Source organism: Abramis brama (assembly GCF_963993115.1).
Source record: "Abramis brama genome assembly, chromosome: 18".
NCBI classification, from domain to species: Eukaryota; Metazoa; Chordata; class Actinopteri; order Cypriniformes; family Leuciscidae; genus Abramis; species Abramis brama.
Window position 1 is genome coordinate 24,419,931 of NC_139980.1, and position 19,030 is coordinate 24,438,960.

At 37.6% G+C, this 19,030-nt stretch overlaps 1 protein-coding gene across 9 annotated transcripts in view; it reads left to right on the top strand.

Annotated features, from left to right (window-relative positions):
* pde4dip (phosphodiesterase 4D interacting protein) overlaps positions 1-19,030 on the top strand; it is a 66,015-nt gene that overhangs the window by 45,045 nt on the left and 1,940 nt on the right. For 4 of the 9 annotated variants that reach the window (XM_084091153.1, XM_084091154.1, XM_084091148.1 and 1 more), the window contains 19 exons: positions 103-219; positions 420-852; positions 1,846-2,081; positions 2,175-2,229; positions 9,141-9,385; positions 9,500-9,643; positions 10,725-10,913; positions 11,978-12,247; positions 12,351-12,482; positions 12,621-12,743; positions 13,851-14,040; positions 14,170-14,291; positions 15,236-15,358; positions 15,476-15,568; positions 15,683-15,876; positions 16,906-17,037; positions 17,280-17,418; positions 17,498-17,544; positions 18,310-18,400. In XM_084091153.1, coding sequence (XP_083947279.1) covers positions 103-219; positions 420-852; positions 1,846-2,081; positions 2,175-2,229; positions 9,141-9,385; positions 9,500-9,643; positions 10,725-10,913; positions 11,978-12,247; positions 12,351-12,482; positions 12,621-12,743; positions 13,851-14,040; positions 14,170-14,291; positions 15,236-15,358; positions 15,476-15,568; positions 15,683-15,876; positions 16,906-17,037; positions 17,280-17,418; positions 17,498-17,544; positions 18,310-18,400 — 3,075 coding nt within the window. The remainder of the gene's footprint in view (positions 1-102; positions 220-419; positions 853-1,845; positions 2,082-2,174; positions 2,230-9,140; positions 9,386-9,499; positions 9,644-10,724; positions 10,914-11,977; positions 12,248-12,350; positions 12,483-12,620; positions 12,744-13,850; positions 14,041-14,169; positions 14,292-15,235; positions 15,359-15,475; positions 15,569-15,682; positions 15,877-16,905; positions 17,038-17,279; positions 17,419-17,497; positions 17,545-18,309; positions 18,401-19,030) is intronic. The other 5 variants (XM_084091156.1, XM_084091155.1, XM_084091151.1 and 2 more) reach the window with 4 other exon arrangements.

The following is a 19,030-nucleotide window of genomic DNA, read 5'->3' on the forward strand; positions in this document are numbered from 1 at the left end:
TTTTGTCGTAAGTCTATGATTATTACAGTATGAATATTAACACTTACTAACACACATAAATAGAAAGCTTTAAATGAAATGTTTATCTGGTCATTCGTTTAGCGGAAACATCAGTACAGCAGGACAATAAGCAGGTCCAGGTGGACATCCAGGATCTGGGTTATGAAACATGTGGCCGCAGTGAGAATGAGGCAGAGAGAGAAGACACCAGCAGTCCAGGTAATCTCATTTGGTGTTACCACTAGGGGGCATTCATTTCTTAAAGTCATAGTATTTATTTTTGTTGCATTCATTTCCTGTTATCACTGTAAAGCTGCTTTGAAACAATCTGTATTGTAAAAAGTGCTATATAAATAAAGGTGACTTGAATTTTTACTTTCTGAACACAATATCAAAATGTACTTCTTGCTCTGCTGCAGAGTTTGATGATCTGGAGCTGTGCACATCTCTCTCCTATCGTGATGGCGACTCTCAGTGGTGGGGTGGTCCCAGCTCACTGAACTCTGGGAAGACTGAACATGACGTGACGTACCTGCAGCAGCTGGTAGAGGACATGCGCGGTCAGCTGTCCCGATCTCAGGCTCAGATCCGTAGCTTGCAGGCCCAAACGCATGATCAAACTCCAGTCAGCACTCTTCGTAAGGTCAACTGGGGCTTGGATAACTCTGAGGCACAGAGTACAGCTGAGGAGGACGAGGGCTGGCAATCGTCTGACGGCTTCGGTTCTCTCCCCCGCCAGCCCAAACAAGACCGAGAGCTGCAGGAGCTCGTCTCCCGTGTGACGTCACTGGAGGAGCAGCTCAGGAAGGGCAAAGGTCAAGCAGAAGATGGCAAGGCTGTAAGCTGGCCGGGGTGAGTTCATTTATGTAATAGTCTTGCAGGACCGCAGACTTTACACTACATTTTGAAATTTTACAAGTTTATATATATATTTTGAATGTATATATGCCCAAGATAGGCATATATCTTGCTAATAAATGTAAGATTAATTGCAATTAATCACTTTTAATTTGCAATTTAAAACAATATTACATTTAATTTATATTGCTTATATATAATTTATATTTTTATTGTTTGTGTTTATTTGTATGTGTGTGTGTGTATATACAGTATATAGTATTACATCATATGAAATGTAATATATTAAAAGAGTATAATACATATTAATATATATATATATATATATATATATATATATTAAAAGTGATTAATTGCAATTAATCTTACATTTATTTGTATTTATATGAAATATTTATGTAATCTTCAAAATTCAAAAACATTTCAAAATTTGCAATGTAATACAGTATTATTGAAAACAATATATATATTAAATATTATATTACTGAATACTATATATATATATATAGTAAAAATGGGAAGATTTTTGTTCCCCTTCTGGAGCACCCATAGTTTTGTTTGTGAGTACCAGATGCGCCCCTGGTTGAGATATTTTGTCTGATTTTGATATATGTATATATGTATATATATATATATATATAGCATTCAAAAAATTGTGCATTTCAAGTTTTAAAAAATGTTCAAGATTACAATTACATTAAATATAAATACACATATGATTAATCGCAATTAATCACTTAATTAGTGATTAATTCCTTAATATTTTTTTTAATATGACATTTAAAATATTACATTTTAGAAATGTATATGTAGTGTAATATATATTTTTTATTGCGATCAATATATTGTGATTCATTGAATTAATCCGTTTATTTTATAGTTTATTTGATCAAATTTTTTATCAATTGATAGCACTAAAATTTCACATCATGTATTCTCACTCTAAGTAATGATGCGTAATTGCTACTCTCACCATTCTCCCTGCAGTAAGTTTGACACGCTGATCCAAGCGCAGGCCCGTGAGCTGTCTCACCTGCGTCAGAGGATGCGGGAGGGCCGTGGCGTGTGTCATATTCTGACTCAGCACCTGGGAGACACCACCAAGGCCTTTGAAGAGCTCCTGCGCTCCAATGACATCGATTATTACATGGGACAGAGCTTCAGAGACCAGCTCTCTCAGAGCATCTCCCTCGCCCAGAGAGTCAGCACCAAGATCAGCGGCCGTGAGTGATTCATGCATACTTACCCATATACATCTGACTGTATCTCTAAATGCCTTTCTGTAACAAAAGTATTTCATTATTTTATCACTACAGGAGATCACTCTGAAGTCCCAGATGATAAATCAGGACATGAGCTGCTCGCAATACGGTGAGTCAGCTGAACGTTTAATTGATCACACCTTGTCATTATACCACTTCAGAACTGAATTAGGTTTCCCTTTGCTGTCAGTACACCAAATCAGCCAGAACATGTGATGAGCACAGCACATGGGCCATATTGATTTGTGGAGATTTGTTTCATATTGACTTACTGTACTGACACAAATTTCCATTTAAACTCCCAATAAAGAGCTTTTGAGGAGTGTTTTTGCTCAGCATTTTTCTTCAGTGAAGTCTAATTGCTTGCAGTGCATTAAAAGTATGTTTTGTGTGTTCATAAATCAGAGCAGCTTGTTATGTAATGATTAATTTTGGCAGTGCATGCCTTTGGTGGAATAACCACAGAGCATTTTGGGCGTCCTATTGACTTGGACACCAGCTGTGATGAGTTTTCACCCAGTAAGCATCATGGAAAATTTGGTCTGTGCTGAATGAATCAATGTGAGAGATTATTTCAGTAATGAGACATGGTCAAGTCTCAGGCCATATAAATACAAAGCACTCACAAAAAAAAGTTAATCCAATTATACTGGATGAATGAATCAGCATTTGGGGTTAACAAAGCGCAGTTTGTAAAAAGTTTGTAAGAACAGAAAAACATTTATGGGAATGCACTTACAGAGGAAGCCTCTGGGATAAATTAACCTTTTAATTGGGTTTAAAATGTAAAGCTTGTGTTTTGATCACAACACTAATAAGTTATTCAGAAAAAAAGCATTACCAACATGATTGCATGCTGAAGTTTAACAGTCAAGTTCGTCAAATATTGTTATAGTCAGAATGGAACTTTTTTTGTTGTTGCCAGTTTTACATTGAAATCTGTTGACATGTGTTCAACAGTATTGAGACGTAGTTTTTTTGTTACTTATTTTCTGTTTCCGTTTCACTTTTCTTTCATAATCTCTTCCCTTACACCTCCATCTGTAACTCACTTACTTCATTCTACTCTTTCACGGGCACTGAAGTGGACTTGTTTGACTTTGCCCGCAGGCCAGTTAAGCGATGCTGTACACTAATGCTAATGTGAACTGTCAGAAGCTTGCTACATAATGTCACCGCTAGTTCTAGGGCATCTCTGAAATGTTTAGAACTCATGGGACATTTGAACAGAATTCATGCCCCCATTCCCCTACAGGAAATGACCCTTATTTTTCTTTCCCTTACACCATCATGCATTGTGTTAAGCGGTAGTCAGCTGGTGAGCACTGTCTGCCTGTGAACAGAGTCATCTGTGTTTGTATATTGAACGCAATGGCGGAGTAATGGATTTCTTAAGCATTTTTTTATATATATATATTTTAAAATATGAATATTTTTGAAGTTTCTGCTGAAACATCTAGAAAAATTTACCTGAATACAAGAAGGACCTGGCCGTTGCTTTTATCTCTGTTGAAATCGAGCTCTCCTGCATCCTTTTAAATTGTTTGTGTGGATCCATGTATAGCCCACTGTATCTGGAGGCACTCCGAGTCATCCAAAGCTGGGATTAATTGGTTTGCTGGATCGGTTAGTTGAAGAGATGGTCATATTTTAAAGAGAACAGAGAGACAACCACTAGACATCAGAGGATCAATATTTCTTGTGAAATATTTTTGGTAACCAAGAACCTGTTCGTTTTATTCATTTTTTCTTTTTGATACCCCAGTGGAAAAGATTTGGTTGTATTAACGGGTTTCGCACATTCAATTTTTAACCGATACAGATGGAACACCGTAAAAAAAAAAAAAAAAAGATTTTCTTGCACTACTCATTCAGCGGTGCCGCAACACCACTACTGTATTTACACTGTCGTAAAATACAGCGTAACCTACTTTGTGGTCCGATTTCCAAATGTTTGACTCATACACTGATACTTTTTAGTGAATCAAAATTATACAACGCAAACAGTGTATTCACAAATGAATGACTCTTATGAAGTAATTCTTTGTAGTGATTTAAAAACATGCAGCGCAACCAGTATAATCCGACTATTGTAGTCCGACCTATTGTAGACTATTGTACTCTTAATAGCTTGTCCTTTTTAGTGAATCAAACACATACACGTAATCAGTGTAGTCCGATTCCTGAACAAATGACTTTAATTAGTCCGTTCTTTTAGTGAATCAATCACTTTAGCTTACAAATAACAGTGAGAGTTAGGGTATGTTTATAAGACAGTGTTGTACTAAAAACTGAAAGGTTTTTCCTTTGCGTTTTTCACGTACAGACAAACAATCCCTGTTTACAGTTTTCCACAAAAACTACTTAAAAAGCTGTAATAAAAAACTATTATTCATACCAGGCTAGTAGTTGGCGATGTCACTTTATAGAGAAACATTACGCACCTATAGACTGAATGCGTAATATGCATGCGCATGATGTCACCGTTTTCACAATTCCACGTTTTTGTAGTTTACATGCAGATGATAACAGTATCGTTTTCAAAAACTTGCACTTTGAATCCCGTTTTCAAAAGTTAGCATTTTCCGGCCCCCAAAACGCAGTTGAATGGCCAAAACACATAAAAGTTTTCAGTTTTTAATTGAAAAGGTGTTGTGTAAACAGCCCTGGTTGTTCAAATGACAATGTGTAGTTAACTCTTAAATGCATACCTCGGGTCTTAAGTGACCCGGGACATCATTCACGACCCTCCTCCTCTAAGTATTCCTCAATAATTTAATAAAAAATTCTGCAATTTACTGCAGAGCAAGACTGAAAGCAATCAAATATTAGTGCCACTGTCACTTGATGGTGGATCTGATGAAGTCAGTGATCAAAATATTGATTTTGAAGATGTTGAAAATTATAATTTTGAGAATATGTTTGAGATCGTGAATATGAGCCAGATGCTTAATGTACTGGGAAATGAGCTCTGACGAGGACGGTCGGTGTTGATGATATTAAACATCTGCTCAAACCGAACAAAATATGCTTTATGTTATTCTTCTGTAACTGTTACTCTAATATCAGGAGAGTTTTATATTATCGTGACAGGTAGAGATCTATTTGTGTTAGATACGGGTCGCTGAAGACCCTAATATGTAATAATGATTGGCAAAACATTCATGCATTTAAGTGTTAATGTTGATGCACATTATGAGTAAATTAATAAATATGTTTTGTTTTAGTAATGTTTTTTAATATATTGTTAAGAGGAATCGGAACCGGAACCATTAAGTTCTTTATGATTCCTATCCCTACCTTACCAAACCATGACTAATTTAACCGGACCATTAAAAGGACCATTTAACCAATAATATAATTCCCTTCTTACATCACAGTGGATCTGTCATCTTCCTAATGGCTTTAATTGCAGTTTAGAGCCATCTTTGTCGATCTGGTAGTGGCATGTCACCTCTGCGTCCCTTATTTCCTTTGTAGCTCTGTCATAATGGAAGCTCACAGCCAGAAAAGGATGATACCCAGTGTAATCTCCTTCTGGAAATGTCTCTGTTTGCCTCTAATACTGCAGCCTTTAATGAGGGGAAAGCGAGAGAAAGGGTGCGCAGATGGCCAACCAGATGCACGGCTGGACTTAACCCTATTTTGTAGCCATTCGGTTAATTTAGCTGGAGCTTGTAATTGAGTGAAAACGGAGGGGATTTTGCATCGGTTTGATGTCCTAAGTGTGTTTTCCGTGTCCTCTCGAGAACATTTGCCCTGGGACAGAGCTGTCACATGGTTGGTAGCTGTGCTGTGACCACCCGTCTCTGGATTGGGTGTTGACTTCCGCGCTAATCAGGTTAAGTTATTAAAACCTCATGAGTGAAATAGGTCAGAGGCAGCTAAAGCTGACAGAGAAAGAGAGCGGGAGAGATGAGAAGACGGTGGAAGGAGTAGACCACATGCGAGGCTATATGAAAGAAGAGTGTGACTGAATGCCACAGGAGGAGGGACGACAGAACATCGTCGTATTTTCATTTGTCGTATGTATGTCTTCATTTGGATGGTTACGGATACGCAAAACCATACAGAAATAAGAAGGAACTTTTAGCAAAAGCAATGCTGTGATGATTTACAAGAGATATTTTTTTAGGTTTCCAAATTTTATAAGCATTTAATAGTCTGGATAGGCTTTATGTTTGTTTATTGGAACACAGATGTGTCTCTTTTGACTGAAGCACCCTGTTTATGCACAGAGGAACACTTCAGCCCAACGGCAAGGACCACACATACACGCACACTTCACCATGAGGGTTTGTTGTGTTTGAGAGCTGATGGGGAAGGACGTTACGTTTCAGGAAGATACTCTGATTAGCCTTTTCCTCTTTTGGGAATAAATAGAAAAGCACTGGTTTCTGAGAAGAAGGACTTACTGAACATTCAACATCAGTGGCTTATGTTTCTTTGAAATGGAGACCAGGAATTTCAGGTTGGCTTTGTGATTAGTTCCTCAAGGATGTGTTTGATCTGTTCCTGTTGTCCGGCAAGGACTTGAAAAAGAAGAGTTTGGGTAAGACCACTGCCACGCTGGATGTCACAACAGTTGGTGTTTTTGCATATGTGGATTTATTAAAACTCTCCTTTGTGTTTGGGAATAAACAGATCAGTTTCTTAGCATTTAGTGTAATCTCGGGATTTGCGTTGCTCTTCGCCCAACTGCCTGCTGGAGAATTCCCAACTCCTCCCTCATCACTACTCTCAATCTGGGCAAACCCCCCTTCCTTCGTCACACGAATGGTCGCAGCCCAGTTACCACGGATACCCAGTTGACAGGCACCACGCCGGGTGCCGGTCCCGCGGCCCCTGACCTGCTCCTCTGTGTTTCCCAGCCAGTCGTGAGTTTGGAAAGTCAGGATGAAGTGGCGGTGACCAGGCCTCAAGGGAGCATAAGGGGTCAGGCTGGTCGGGGGGCCATGGCTCCACTTTGGAGGAACATGCTGTCCAAAAGCAGCCCCCTGTACCGTGACTCCCTCTTCTCCTTCTCTCTGTGGGAATGGCAGGTGCAGAAGAGAGAGTTGGCTATTCTCAAGAAGCAGGCAGAAAGGGAGAGAAGATCCTTGCACAGACAGATTGAGAAGTAAGAGCTTCAAGGTGTTTTACGGGTGTAAAGCATTTTGTAAACTTAAAACTATTTAAACCAATATTTGTGTTTGTGTACTCTACAGTTCAAAAGTTTGGGGGTGTTAAGATTATTGTATGTTTTTGAAAGTCTCATGCATGGAAGCTTGTTTCCACCACGGAAGAAAAAATAAAAAGGATAATTGCTAATCAAATAAATAATATAGTCAAATAAAGTCAGAATTGTGTGTTATAAAGTCAAAATTGCGAAGAATTGCGATTCTGGGGAAAAAAAGTCAGTCTTTTTCCCCTCAGAATTGGACTTTATAACTCGCAATTGCAAGTTTTTATCTCACAGTCTGAAATAAATCTGAATTGCGACATTTTAACTCGCAATTAGACTACTTAATGTTTTTGTGAAAAAACTGCTTTAATTTTCCACGATTCTTTGATAAAAAAAAAAAAACATTTATTAAAAATGGAAATATTTGTAACATTATAAATGCCTTAACTTTATCTTTTGATCAATTTAATGAATCCTTGCTGAATAAAAAAAAAAAATGTTTTTATCTTACTGACCCCAAACTTTCCTGTGAGAGTTTCCTGTTCATTTTACATGAGGTGCTCTATTTGGTGCCTATGTCTCTTATGGGGTTCCATTTCTGTTAGGATGTTGTCTTGGAAGACAGGTGCCTATGTAGACAGTAAGGCAGCTTACTAGGTCTTTAGCTTCTGAAAAAGTTGCTGTGTGGAATAGAAGAAAGAGCAATGTTTTACTTGTTGTTCATTTTGTATTGTAAATGGCAATTCACACTGCGCCGACAGACACTTCATCGGGTTTTGTCGTGTGAGTGTGTTGTGAGATGTGAGAGCATGTGTGAGAGAGATGGCACACACTGTGTAACTGTGTGTGTGTGTGATCTGGGAAACACCTACGTTGTAGTAAAACTTAAAATGTTTGACCATGTGGGGACTTTTTTTTTAAATCCCCATGAGGAAGGCAGCTTATAAATAATAATAAATTATGTTTGTTTTTGAAAATGTCAAAATATAGTAATTTTTCTGCAAGAGTTGTGTTTAGAGGGTAGAATATACAGTTTGTACAGTATAAAAATCATTATGTCTATGGAAAGTCCCTATAAAACATGGAAAACCCAACATATGTATGTGTGTGTGTGTGTGTGTGTGTGTGTGTGTGTGTGTGTGTGTGTGTGTGTGTGTGTGTGTGTGTGTGTGTGTGTGTGTGTGTTGGCTCAGACAGAACAAAAACAGGTCCTAATTAATCCAGCTTTGAACAAATTGTGGGTACAAAATTAGCCTAATGCCCTACATGCGGGACACACCTGGCACGTGCCAAACAGAATATGGTGACAATTTGCATGTACAACACGCTTAATTTGAATCCACATAAGCATAATAAACCCAAAACTCACTTTTATCAGAACCTGCCATTTACATTTATTCGTTCAGCAAATTTGACTTACAGAAAGGAGAAGCCTCGACAGAAGCGCTTCATCATATGTGTGTGGAACATTAACAAAAATAATCCTAAGTGGTAATTTGCAGAAGCATTTACTTGTGTATTGAATGAAAAATGGTGAAAAAGTGAGAATGCTTATTTTGTATATATTCTGACAATAGTTATAGATTTTTTGTTTGCAGATTGTGCTCAATGGTTATGTTTTTTGTCCTGACCATCATAAATAGCCACAACTGCAACAAGCAACAGGATATTTTGATGATCAGTTGGTTTCTATTTCTGCAGCTGGGTAGCTCGACCCACTGTGATATCTGATTGGTCCAAAGTCACTGCTCCTCATAACTGTACATTAAACATAAAACCCACTGTCATCTCATGGCAGACAATTAGCTCAATATTAAATACTATCTATGCAAAATGTCATTTTTGTCTGTTCTCAGGCTGAGTAAGGAGCTACAACAGAAAGACAAACTTATTGAGTCCCTACGCTCTAAACTTGACCAGCAACAACCACGAACGGATACTCCTACTAGCAGCCACGCCCTCTCTGTGGCCACAGACCAATCAGACAGAACCTCTTTTGTGTCAGAAGACCACGGCTCAACCAATGAGGATCTTGAGCTGTGCTCCGAACTAGATGCTGCCAGTGAATATGGCCAAGAGGAGGCAGCAAGAAGTGCCACAGGTTTTTGAATTTATTATCATCATATTTGAACATTTCATCATGTTTTCCCCACTTTATTATTTTCAGGTTAGCTTCTCATTCACCTCTTTTCATTGTCCATCTGTTTTGTTTCAGATTCACACAACCATAGAGGCTCAGCCTCATTACATCCATCCAATCCTCCATCTATTACTTCCTCTCACAGCCACCAGTCCTCCAACACCTGTCCCAGCATACAATGCACACCACACAGGCCAATGGAAACCCAGGCACAGACAGGTAGGAAGAGTGCAATGCGAGGGTACCAAATCACACATGCCCTTTTAAGTATCTCTCATAACAATGTTATTTTGTACACTATGTACACTACCATTCAAAAGTCTGGGTTCAGTATGATTTAAAAAGAAATTAATGCTTTAATTCAGCAAGGATGCATTAAAGACATTTATAATGTTATAAAAGGTTTTTATATCCAATTAATGCTGTTGTTTAGAAATTTTTATTCATCAAAGAATCCTGCAACAAAAATGTGTCACGGTTTCCACAAAAATATTATGCAGTACAACTGTTTTCAACACTGATAATAAGTAAGGGTTAATGCCCGACGAGGTGTCCATTGTCAGGTATTAATGGACGATGGCGAGGCATGAACCGTCCGACGCGCAGCGAAGTCCGAAGTCCATTAATACCTGACAATGGACACCTCGAAGGGCATTAACCTGCTTATACCATAGTCACTTGCCAAATAACACATTTTTAAAACATTAGTTTATATTTTAATTAGTTTTACAATCGAAATCTAAAGTTTTTACAAACAATAACTTGGTTTCTCTGGTTACGCCTGACGGTTTATTTAGCAACCGGAGATATTTATAGTCCGCTCAGCTCGTAGAACCCTTCAGTTTACTGTCTGTTGCTATGGTTACTCACAGCTGATTTAGCCAGCGCATTTATTTATTAATTTCGAACGGTAAACAGTCAGTTTCACCAGAACTCCTTTACTAGGTGTCCTCTATCACTTTTTAATGGACACCCTGCAGCCAATCAGAATCGAGTATTCACCCAGACCATGGTATAATAAGAAATATTTCTCGAGCACCAAATCAGCATATTAGAATGATTTCTGAAGGATCATGTGACAATGAAGACTGGAGTAATAGATGCAGCTCTGGTGAACATAAGAGATTTCTTTCAAAAACATTAAAAAAAATCATACCTAAAAAAGAGCCCAAACTTTTGTAATGGTAGTGTATTGTTTTTAATTAATAATATATGAAAAGGTTTAGTTTGTTCTATAGACCAGCAAAAGTTTCACACAATGAAGTATCTGTAGCTCTTTCTCCATGTGTCCTCCCATCAGGCCGCTCCACTGTACCTCTGTCCAGCTCCATTTCTTTCTCCACCTCCCTTCACTGTCCTCAAATGTCCTCTCCACCTGTGTTTGAGCCTCAAACCCATCCCTTGAGAACCCGTCACCCTTATGGTGTGGGATTCTCACTGGCAGAGGTTCACCAAGAGCTTCAAATGCTCCAGAAACAGCTTGGAAACAGTGAGCCTGCATCTGAGTGTGTGTGGCACTGAATAATTCATACTAATTCTGTGACTGATTCAGTACAGGCAAGATTTGAACTCTGAACTGGAATAATGCTATTGCCAAAAAGAAAATAAGATAGTTGATTGAAATACAATAAAGTAAACTGATTTGTAACCTTTTTGTCAATCAAACTTGAGAATCTATTGATGATTTATGCAGTCGTTGAATGTTGATTCACTAATACGCATGCAAAAATATTTTTCCAATAAAAATATCTAAACCTCTTCTATTAAAGACTGAACTGAAGAAATTGTGTAATATAATAAAGACTTATTTTTAGAGGATATATTGTGAATTAAAATGATTTATCTTACCTTGTTGGCATGATTTTGTTTTCTTGTTTTAAGCATATACCTCACTAAATTTGGTTAGATTTATCCATAAAACAAGAAATTATTTACTAAAAATAGGAAAATAGATGGCATGCAAATTTTGTTATTATGTTTTTACCTGCGTTTGCAATATAATCATATTTCAGTGTACATTACCATTCAAATGTTTTGGGGTCAGTAAGATTGTTATTGTTTTTTTTTAAGAATTGAAATGAATACTTTTATTCAACAAGGATGCATTAAAACTAAAGTAAACAGTAAAGCCATTTACACTGGTCAGAAAAAATCTATTATGGAAAAAGTTTTCCACAAAAATATTGTTTTCAAAATTGATAATAAGAAATGTTTGTTGAGCAGCAAATCAGCATATAAGAATGATTTCTGAAGGATCATGTGACACTAAAACCTGGAGTAATGATGCTGACAATTTCACAGAAATAAATTACATTTTAATTCTTTAAAACATCTCATATTCAATAATATTTCTCAATATTACTGTTTTTACTGTATCAAATAATGATACTGTATCATTTTTGATCAAATAAATGCAGCCTTGGTGAGCATAAGAGACTTATTTTAAAAACATTAAAAATCTCATTGACCCTAAACGGTTTGATCAGTAATGTGTATATTCTCACACTGCTTGCATTCTCTCCATTAATATTTGGTTTTCTTATCCCGGTACAGGCTACCATGGTCCTCAGATCAAACCCCTCCCTGCGTTTCCACTGGGCTCCCATGCTCAGCTTGACCATAGCAGTTTACACCCACTATCCCATCATGCCTTTGAACAGTCACCTGTCAGAAGCAGGCACACCAGTCCCGCTATGAAATCAGGGTCAAGCCTTCTGGAGAGCAGTGCAATGTGGGATATGATGTATGGCCAAAGACCAATAAGACCAGGCGTGTATGGAGACGTGTCCTCTGGTTCTTCGGGATATCAGTCAGGCCATACAGGTACTCCAGCTGTGGAAATCACATAGTTAATCCTGATGTTAATAATTTGTTGTTGTCATATATTTTGGAAGGCTTATCGTGCTGTTTTTATAATATACTTCAGGCGCAGACTTGATGGAGGAGCATCTTAGGGAAATTCGCACTCTCCGATTGCGTCTAGAAGATTCTATCCAGACCAATGACCGTCTGAGACAACAGCTGGAAGAGAGACTGGCCTCCTCTGCGCGAAATGGAGGTCAGAGACTTGCACATTCACATTCGTCCAATCAGAAAGTCTAACAGTGTGTTTTGGCTATAAAATGTAATATTTTTGCTTGTATGCATATGTTTATATATTTCATACAAGTTTCAAATGTATCTACATTTTTGCCAGGAGGAGCACCCACTAACATCTATATCCAAGGCCTTGATTCTGTCAATCAGCTGTCCAATGAGATTCGAGTGCTGAAAGAGGAAAATCACACCCTGCAGGACCAACTCCAACAGGCCAGGACAAGTAAGATCTTAGTCCTACTATATTTGTAATGAATGTTAGCAGTAGTACTATATACCAGCTTTAATATATTAAGAGTAAATGAGCAAGCATAATTTTTGTCAGTGTTCGCAATGGAATAGTAGCTTAGTGCATACTGAAAACTGCACAGTATACACTGCATAGGTAGTTTTTCATCATACATTTTAGTTAGTTATCATCTAGTTATCATTTTTAATAAAATTTTGTGTTAAGATGTGTTTAATATTTGGCAGAAATTATCAAGTCAGATAATTATCAGATAATACTCAAGTCGATTGCATTGTGGGATACAGTATTCCATGCAGGAAGCTCTGTTGCACAGTATATGGCACATTTTGTAGTCTGGTTTTTTTTATGCATGCAGAACATTTGCATACTGTGCACAGTATACATACTATATTGTACTACACTACAGCTCTAAGTATTGCATTATGATTAGGATGGTATGCTTTATAGATATAGTTTTTATTCATTTTTATTTCAGTTTTAGTTAGTTCCCCTGTAGTCAATCATTTTATCCCTTAAAACTCATCTTCGATCACCAAAATGACACATTTAAGCATTTTTTCCTTAAAAAAAATTCTTCATGCCTTAAAATAGCTTGAATGTAACACCCTTGCCTCATTTAGTATACGCGATTCTATGAATATGCAAATTGGCCCCGCCTCAACTCACTCACACCAGCTGAGAGATGCACTCGTTGACGATCACACGTTGATATGATTGGTTACAAGGTAGTTTGTGACGTCAGAAACACCAGCGATTTCAAACCGCGTTTTTGAGACTGTCTTTGGTTCACTGCAGTTTTAAGGAGAAAATACTCAGCAATGGTGTTGACTTATGAATTTACACATGGTTAAAACATATTAAAAACACCACATAGACATATAAACAATATTAAAACCTTGATTTTCACCACAGGGGGACTTTAAGCTAAATGAAAATGAGAAATGTGGCCTTGTCAACTAGTTTTATTTAGCTAATTCCACTTATTTATTTAGCATTTCAGTTGACATTTCATTTATTTTAAGTAAAAAAAAATGTAGCCAAGATCTCCTGAGTCCTGAGATGTTTTGCATTTACGGGCAGATGGCATTAAAGAGACGGAGCGGCTGAGAGAGGCGGTTCTGTCTGGGCGTGGCCAGTTAAAGGAGGCGGAGCTAGAGGCGGGCAGGTGGGCGGATCAATGCAGACAGCTGCAGGCTCAGATTAGAGAGCAGGCTCAGGCAGTACTACAGCTCAAACAAGACAAACAGAACAGCCTGGACAACAGCACCAGGTACAGTGTCAGTCTACAGTGACCCTTTTTGGCCTCTTGAAATTTCAGTGTTTGTTTTGAGATTTTGTCCTCGACAAAAATGTGTCAGACTGCTTTGAATAATGTGTGTGTGTATACATTTGTGAACAGGCTACAGCACGAAGTGAATGTTCTCCAGCAGCAGCTGAGTGAGTGTCAATGTTTAGTGCACACACTGCAGTGTGAACTACAGGTGTATCAGAGAGTCTGTGGCACTACTGAGAGCAATACAGGTAAGAAACAAATGCATCTGCCTGAAACTCATAAAGCAAAATTACTGAAAATTGTGTTAGATTGTAGATTAAAATTACAACAAAAATCTCTGCAAGAAGTGCATCTGGCTTTAGATTCAGGATAGGTCGACAAAATGATGATTGAATAAACAGTAGGGGTGTAACAGTTCACAAAAATGACGGTTCGGTACGTATTTTGGTTTTGAAGTCATGATGGTTCGGGATGTTTTTGGTACAGCAGAGAAAAAAAACTTTTATTATACAGTGGTTTACTGAAAAACCACATGAATTTCACATGTGCAAAAACATGTGGTCACATGTGAAACACACACTTTGCACATGGGAAACGTGGTTTTGGAACAGTTCCCATGTTGTACATCAACAACACTGCAGTGTATGGTGCTGTTGTAATTGGGGGAAGAGATTTGAAGTGCTTACAATTTTGGATTCAAAATATGTCTTAAAAATGTTAATAAGGTTAGAATTATTGCACTCCCATTCTAATCCGCTCCATCTATTTGACGTGTACACGCACGCCGGCACTTGTTCATTGAAGTCTATCAAGTTAAAAGTAGACTCGCTTGCTTTTTTATGCAAAATGGAAATACTTGCGTGAATTTAAAAGTCGCTTTAAACAGCACACACATCTGACAGTAGGGCAAGCTATATAGATTTATGATTTCGCTTGAAGCTCTTAAAAAGCATGTCTGATGTTTAAGACAACATAGATATAAACAATATTGTCCCATCCTATGAGGAAAACTTACGTTCCGCATATGTAGTAGTTAAAACAACAAAATGTATTCGAGCGGTACACATTAATAGAAAGACCCGTCTTGAAAACTTTTGGTATGAATGAATGTACTGTTACACCATAATAAACAGAGTATTAAAATGATAACTAGCATTGATGTACTGATATATTGCGCCCTCTACTACTCTAGGCTACTCTACTACCTTTGACCTACGTGAGCGAGAGTCTAAAATACATTTGTTGGAGCAGCAGTTGAGAGAGAGGCTGGACCAGTGTATGCCTCGTCTCTCCGCCAGAAAACAGCTATTCCACGGTGAGAGAATTAATTACAGTATAATAAGTTTATCATGACTTAAATGCACACATTTGCAGATTCATTGTGCCATGTTTATGATATTTCCATTAACCTTGGTCTAACCGTCTGCTGTAGACCAATCATCATCTCCCCCCGTTCGAGATACAGGGTTCTCCAGCCCTGCTTCACCAGCCGTGGAACTAGATGACCGAAAGTCTTCTGGTAGTGGTAAGAGTCTTATATAAAACACATTTGATGTTTTATATACAGTAAGAGATAAACCTCACTCAACTAAGTGCAAGTCACAGAAAACTGATTAATCAATGCACACCTTCTGATTAGACTCGCCAAAGTCTGCTGCAGATCTGGAAGCTGAGGCCCCTGACGGCTCCTTCGCCTGCAGGACGGGCCATCATATGATTGGTCACGTAGATGACTTCAGTGCCCTTCAGCAGCAGCTACTGGAGGGAAAGGTGGTTATCTGCAAAATGGAGGCGGCACTGCAGTCCAGCACAGAATCACATGACCTACCAGAGGTCAGTATAAAGATCCGAGTTAAGATTGAAAGGCTGATGTGATACTAGGAGGACAGACAATACAGAGATATGAATATATTTTAGTAGGGCTGTCAAACAATTAAAAATGGAATTGAATTAATTGCATGATATGATGATTAAATGAATTGCATATATGTGACCCTGGATCACAAAACCAGTCACAAGTCGCACGGGTATATTTGTGGCAATAGCCAACAATACATTGTATGGGTCAAAATTATCGATTTTTCTTTTATGCCAAAAATCATTAGGATATTAAGTAAAGATCATGTTCCATAAAGATATTTTGTTCATTTCGAACCGTAAATTTATAAAACATTATTTTTGTGAGTGAATGCAGTGAACTTTAAAGGCGATTTTCTCAATGTTTTGATTTTTTTGCACCCTCAGATTCCAGGTATCTCGGCCAAATATTGTCCTATCCTAACAAACAATACATCAATGGAAAGCTTATTTATTCAGCTTTCAGATGATGTATAAATCTCAATTTCAAAAAAAATTGTGGTCCAGGGTCACATATCAATATTTACTTAGAAAAGCCTCCCAAATTAAGATTATATTGCAGAAGATGAGTAAATAATTTAATAGACCTCACAAAAAGTCAATATATACACTACGGTTCAAAAGTTATATATATATATATATGTATATATGTATATATATTATATATGTTATAATATATATATAATTTTTGGAAGAAAATACTTCAGCAAGGATGAATTAAATTGATCAAAAGTGTCAGTAAAGTCATAATTCTTAAAAAAATATTTATATTTTAAGAAAGGGTATTCTTTTCAACTTTCTGTTAATTAAAAAAAATCCAGAAATGGTTGCTGAAATTCAGCTTTGCCATGACTGGAAAAAAAATACATTTTGAAATATATTAAGATTTACTTTTATTGTAGAGTTTTATAACAGCTGCGAGTCTAAAATGGAGAAAGGCAACGTGCTGAAAATTTTGAGTACTCCAAATGAAATGTTATTGACGTGCTGTCTCTCTCTTTGCAGGGTTATGTGAGGAACTTGCATGCCAGCACTACAACACTGAAGCAGATTCTGGAGGAGACAAGCTCTCTCTTGAGAATGTTCTGGAGGGCGGCTCTACCCAGCACTGAGGCCTCGGCCCAGCAGCTTAAAAAGGTCAGAGGGCACTTAGAAAGTAAACATTTTGGCTATCACAATCAGTCTTTGGAAACACTACCCACTTTTGTGCTTCTTTGTGACATCACATGTGCATGTACCTGTAAAAGAAGTTCACACCAACAGCAACAGAAAAGGATTTCAGGAATGCACCTTTACTTGACTGAACCAATAATAAAACCAATTTGAATGTTAGTTATTGGTGTAATCCTAAACGTTTTTTTCTTTAAATGTTTGTGTAGGAGCAGTCTTTGAGAAAAGAGGTTGTCGCACTTAGGCGTAAGTTTTCAGAGCAAGAGCAGCTTCTCAGAGACACGATGGAGAATCTGAGGACCTCCAGTCGCACTAAAGACAACATGGAGCAATTCATCGTCAATCAACGTGAGCGACTCTCTTCTCTTTTCTCTTCCTTTTGTTCATGCTTATTGTTCTTCTCTTCACTATTTTTGTTTGTTTCCAGTGTCAAGAACGCGAGATGTGTTGAAACACGCTCGCTCAAATCTAGAGGTAAGCCTTTTCTACCATTCATATATGCTTCTCTTTTACAACCTCAAGCATGTTTCTTTTTGTAAAACAAGTTCCCCCTGTCACACACACCCAAAGTGTAGCCCAGTGGCGACTGGCCAATAGAGGCCGCTAGGTTTTGATGGATGACGATTGTAATAAAGGTAAAGACATGAGCACATTTCAATGCGGTCAAGTGTTTTAATAATGGATGCTCGCCTAAGAAAAGAGTGTTTTGGAGGAGTTTGCGAGGGTCAGTGTTGTTTATGTACATATGGATAGTATATATGCAGTCAGGTCAAGATGGCGGCTGGAATCTCCATGTTGTCCTGTTTGGTATCACATATTGGCATGTAGTTAGATATGAAAAAGCTCTAAACAAATGTAACATTTTCTTTCCTCAGTTTTTGCTGTTGCAGTGTATACATACATTGTGATTTAAAGAATAAAATGAAAAATATTTTTTACTTTTCCTTAACAAACAAAAAAGCGCCTGCAGAAAATAGCATCATACTGGGATGTTTGCTGAAATTGATCAATAACTGCAGCCCTTCCTAGAAAAATTTCCACCAGCCATCACTGCTGTAGCCCAAATGGTTTTTCAATGTCTCAGAATAGTTTTAACCGAATAGATATTTTCGTCAAAGGAGCAAAACTAAAAGGACTCCATCAAACGATTGCTAGCTATTAAAGGCTCTATCTTCGGCTCTTTCTCATCGGGTTATTTTCCTTCTCCTCTGCATCTCTGTCTCTTCTGAGTTATTCCAGAAGAATGAACTCAAGATTGCCTCTCTAGGCTGTACCCCTCTCCCTTCATCCTTCTATTCGGTCTCATCCACTCCTTCCTGGTCTGATAGAGGTACTGGTATAAGTGTGTGTTAGTGTGTATGTGTTTGTCTAGCAACACATGCATGCCTGACCCAATCTTACGTAACCAGCATGAAGTGTCGTCCTGCTTCTTTTTCATCGTATTTTCAGGCAGCAAAAAAAAAAATTTGTTAATTTTTCAAGCAACTTGCTTATTAATATTTGCAGCGTTACTATAACAATCAATGTGGGTGCGCAAGCAAAAGTGACAGTACAAATCTGAATGCATATCCAGTACATTACAGTTTAAAAGTTTGTGGTTCATTTTTCTCTTATGAAAAACAAGTCTCTTACGCTCACCAAGGCTGCATTTATTTGATCAAAAATACAGTAAAAATAATGTTTATAATGTAATTTATTGCTTTGTTGGCAAAGCTGAATTTTCAGCATCATTACTCCAGTCTTCAGTGTCACATGATCCTTCAGATTTGGTGCTCAAAAAACATTTCTTATTATCAATTTGTGCTACTCAATATCTTTGTGGAAACCGTGATACAGCATTCATCGAAATAGCATAAAGAACAGCATTCATTTGAAATAGAAATATTTTGAAACATTTTAAATGTCTTCTGTGTCATTTTTGATCAATTTAATGTATCCTTGCTAAAAAAAAGTATTAATC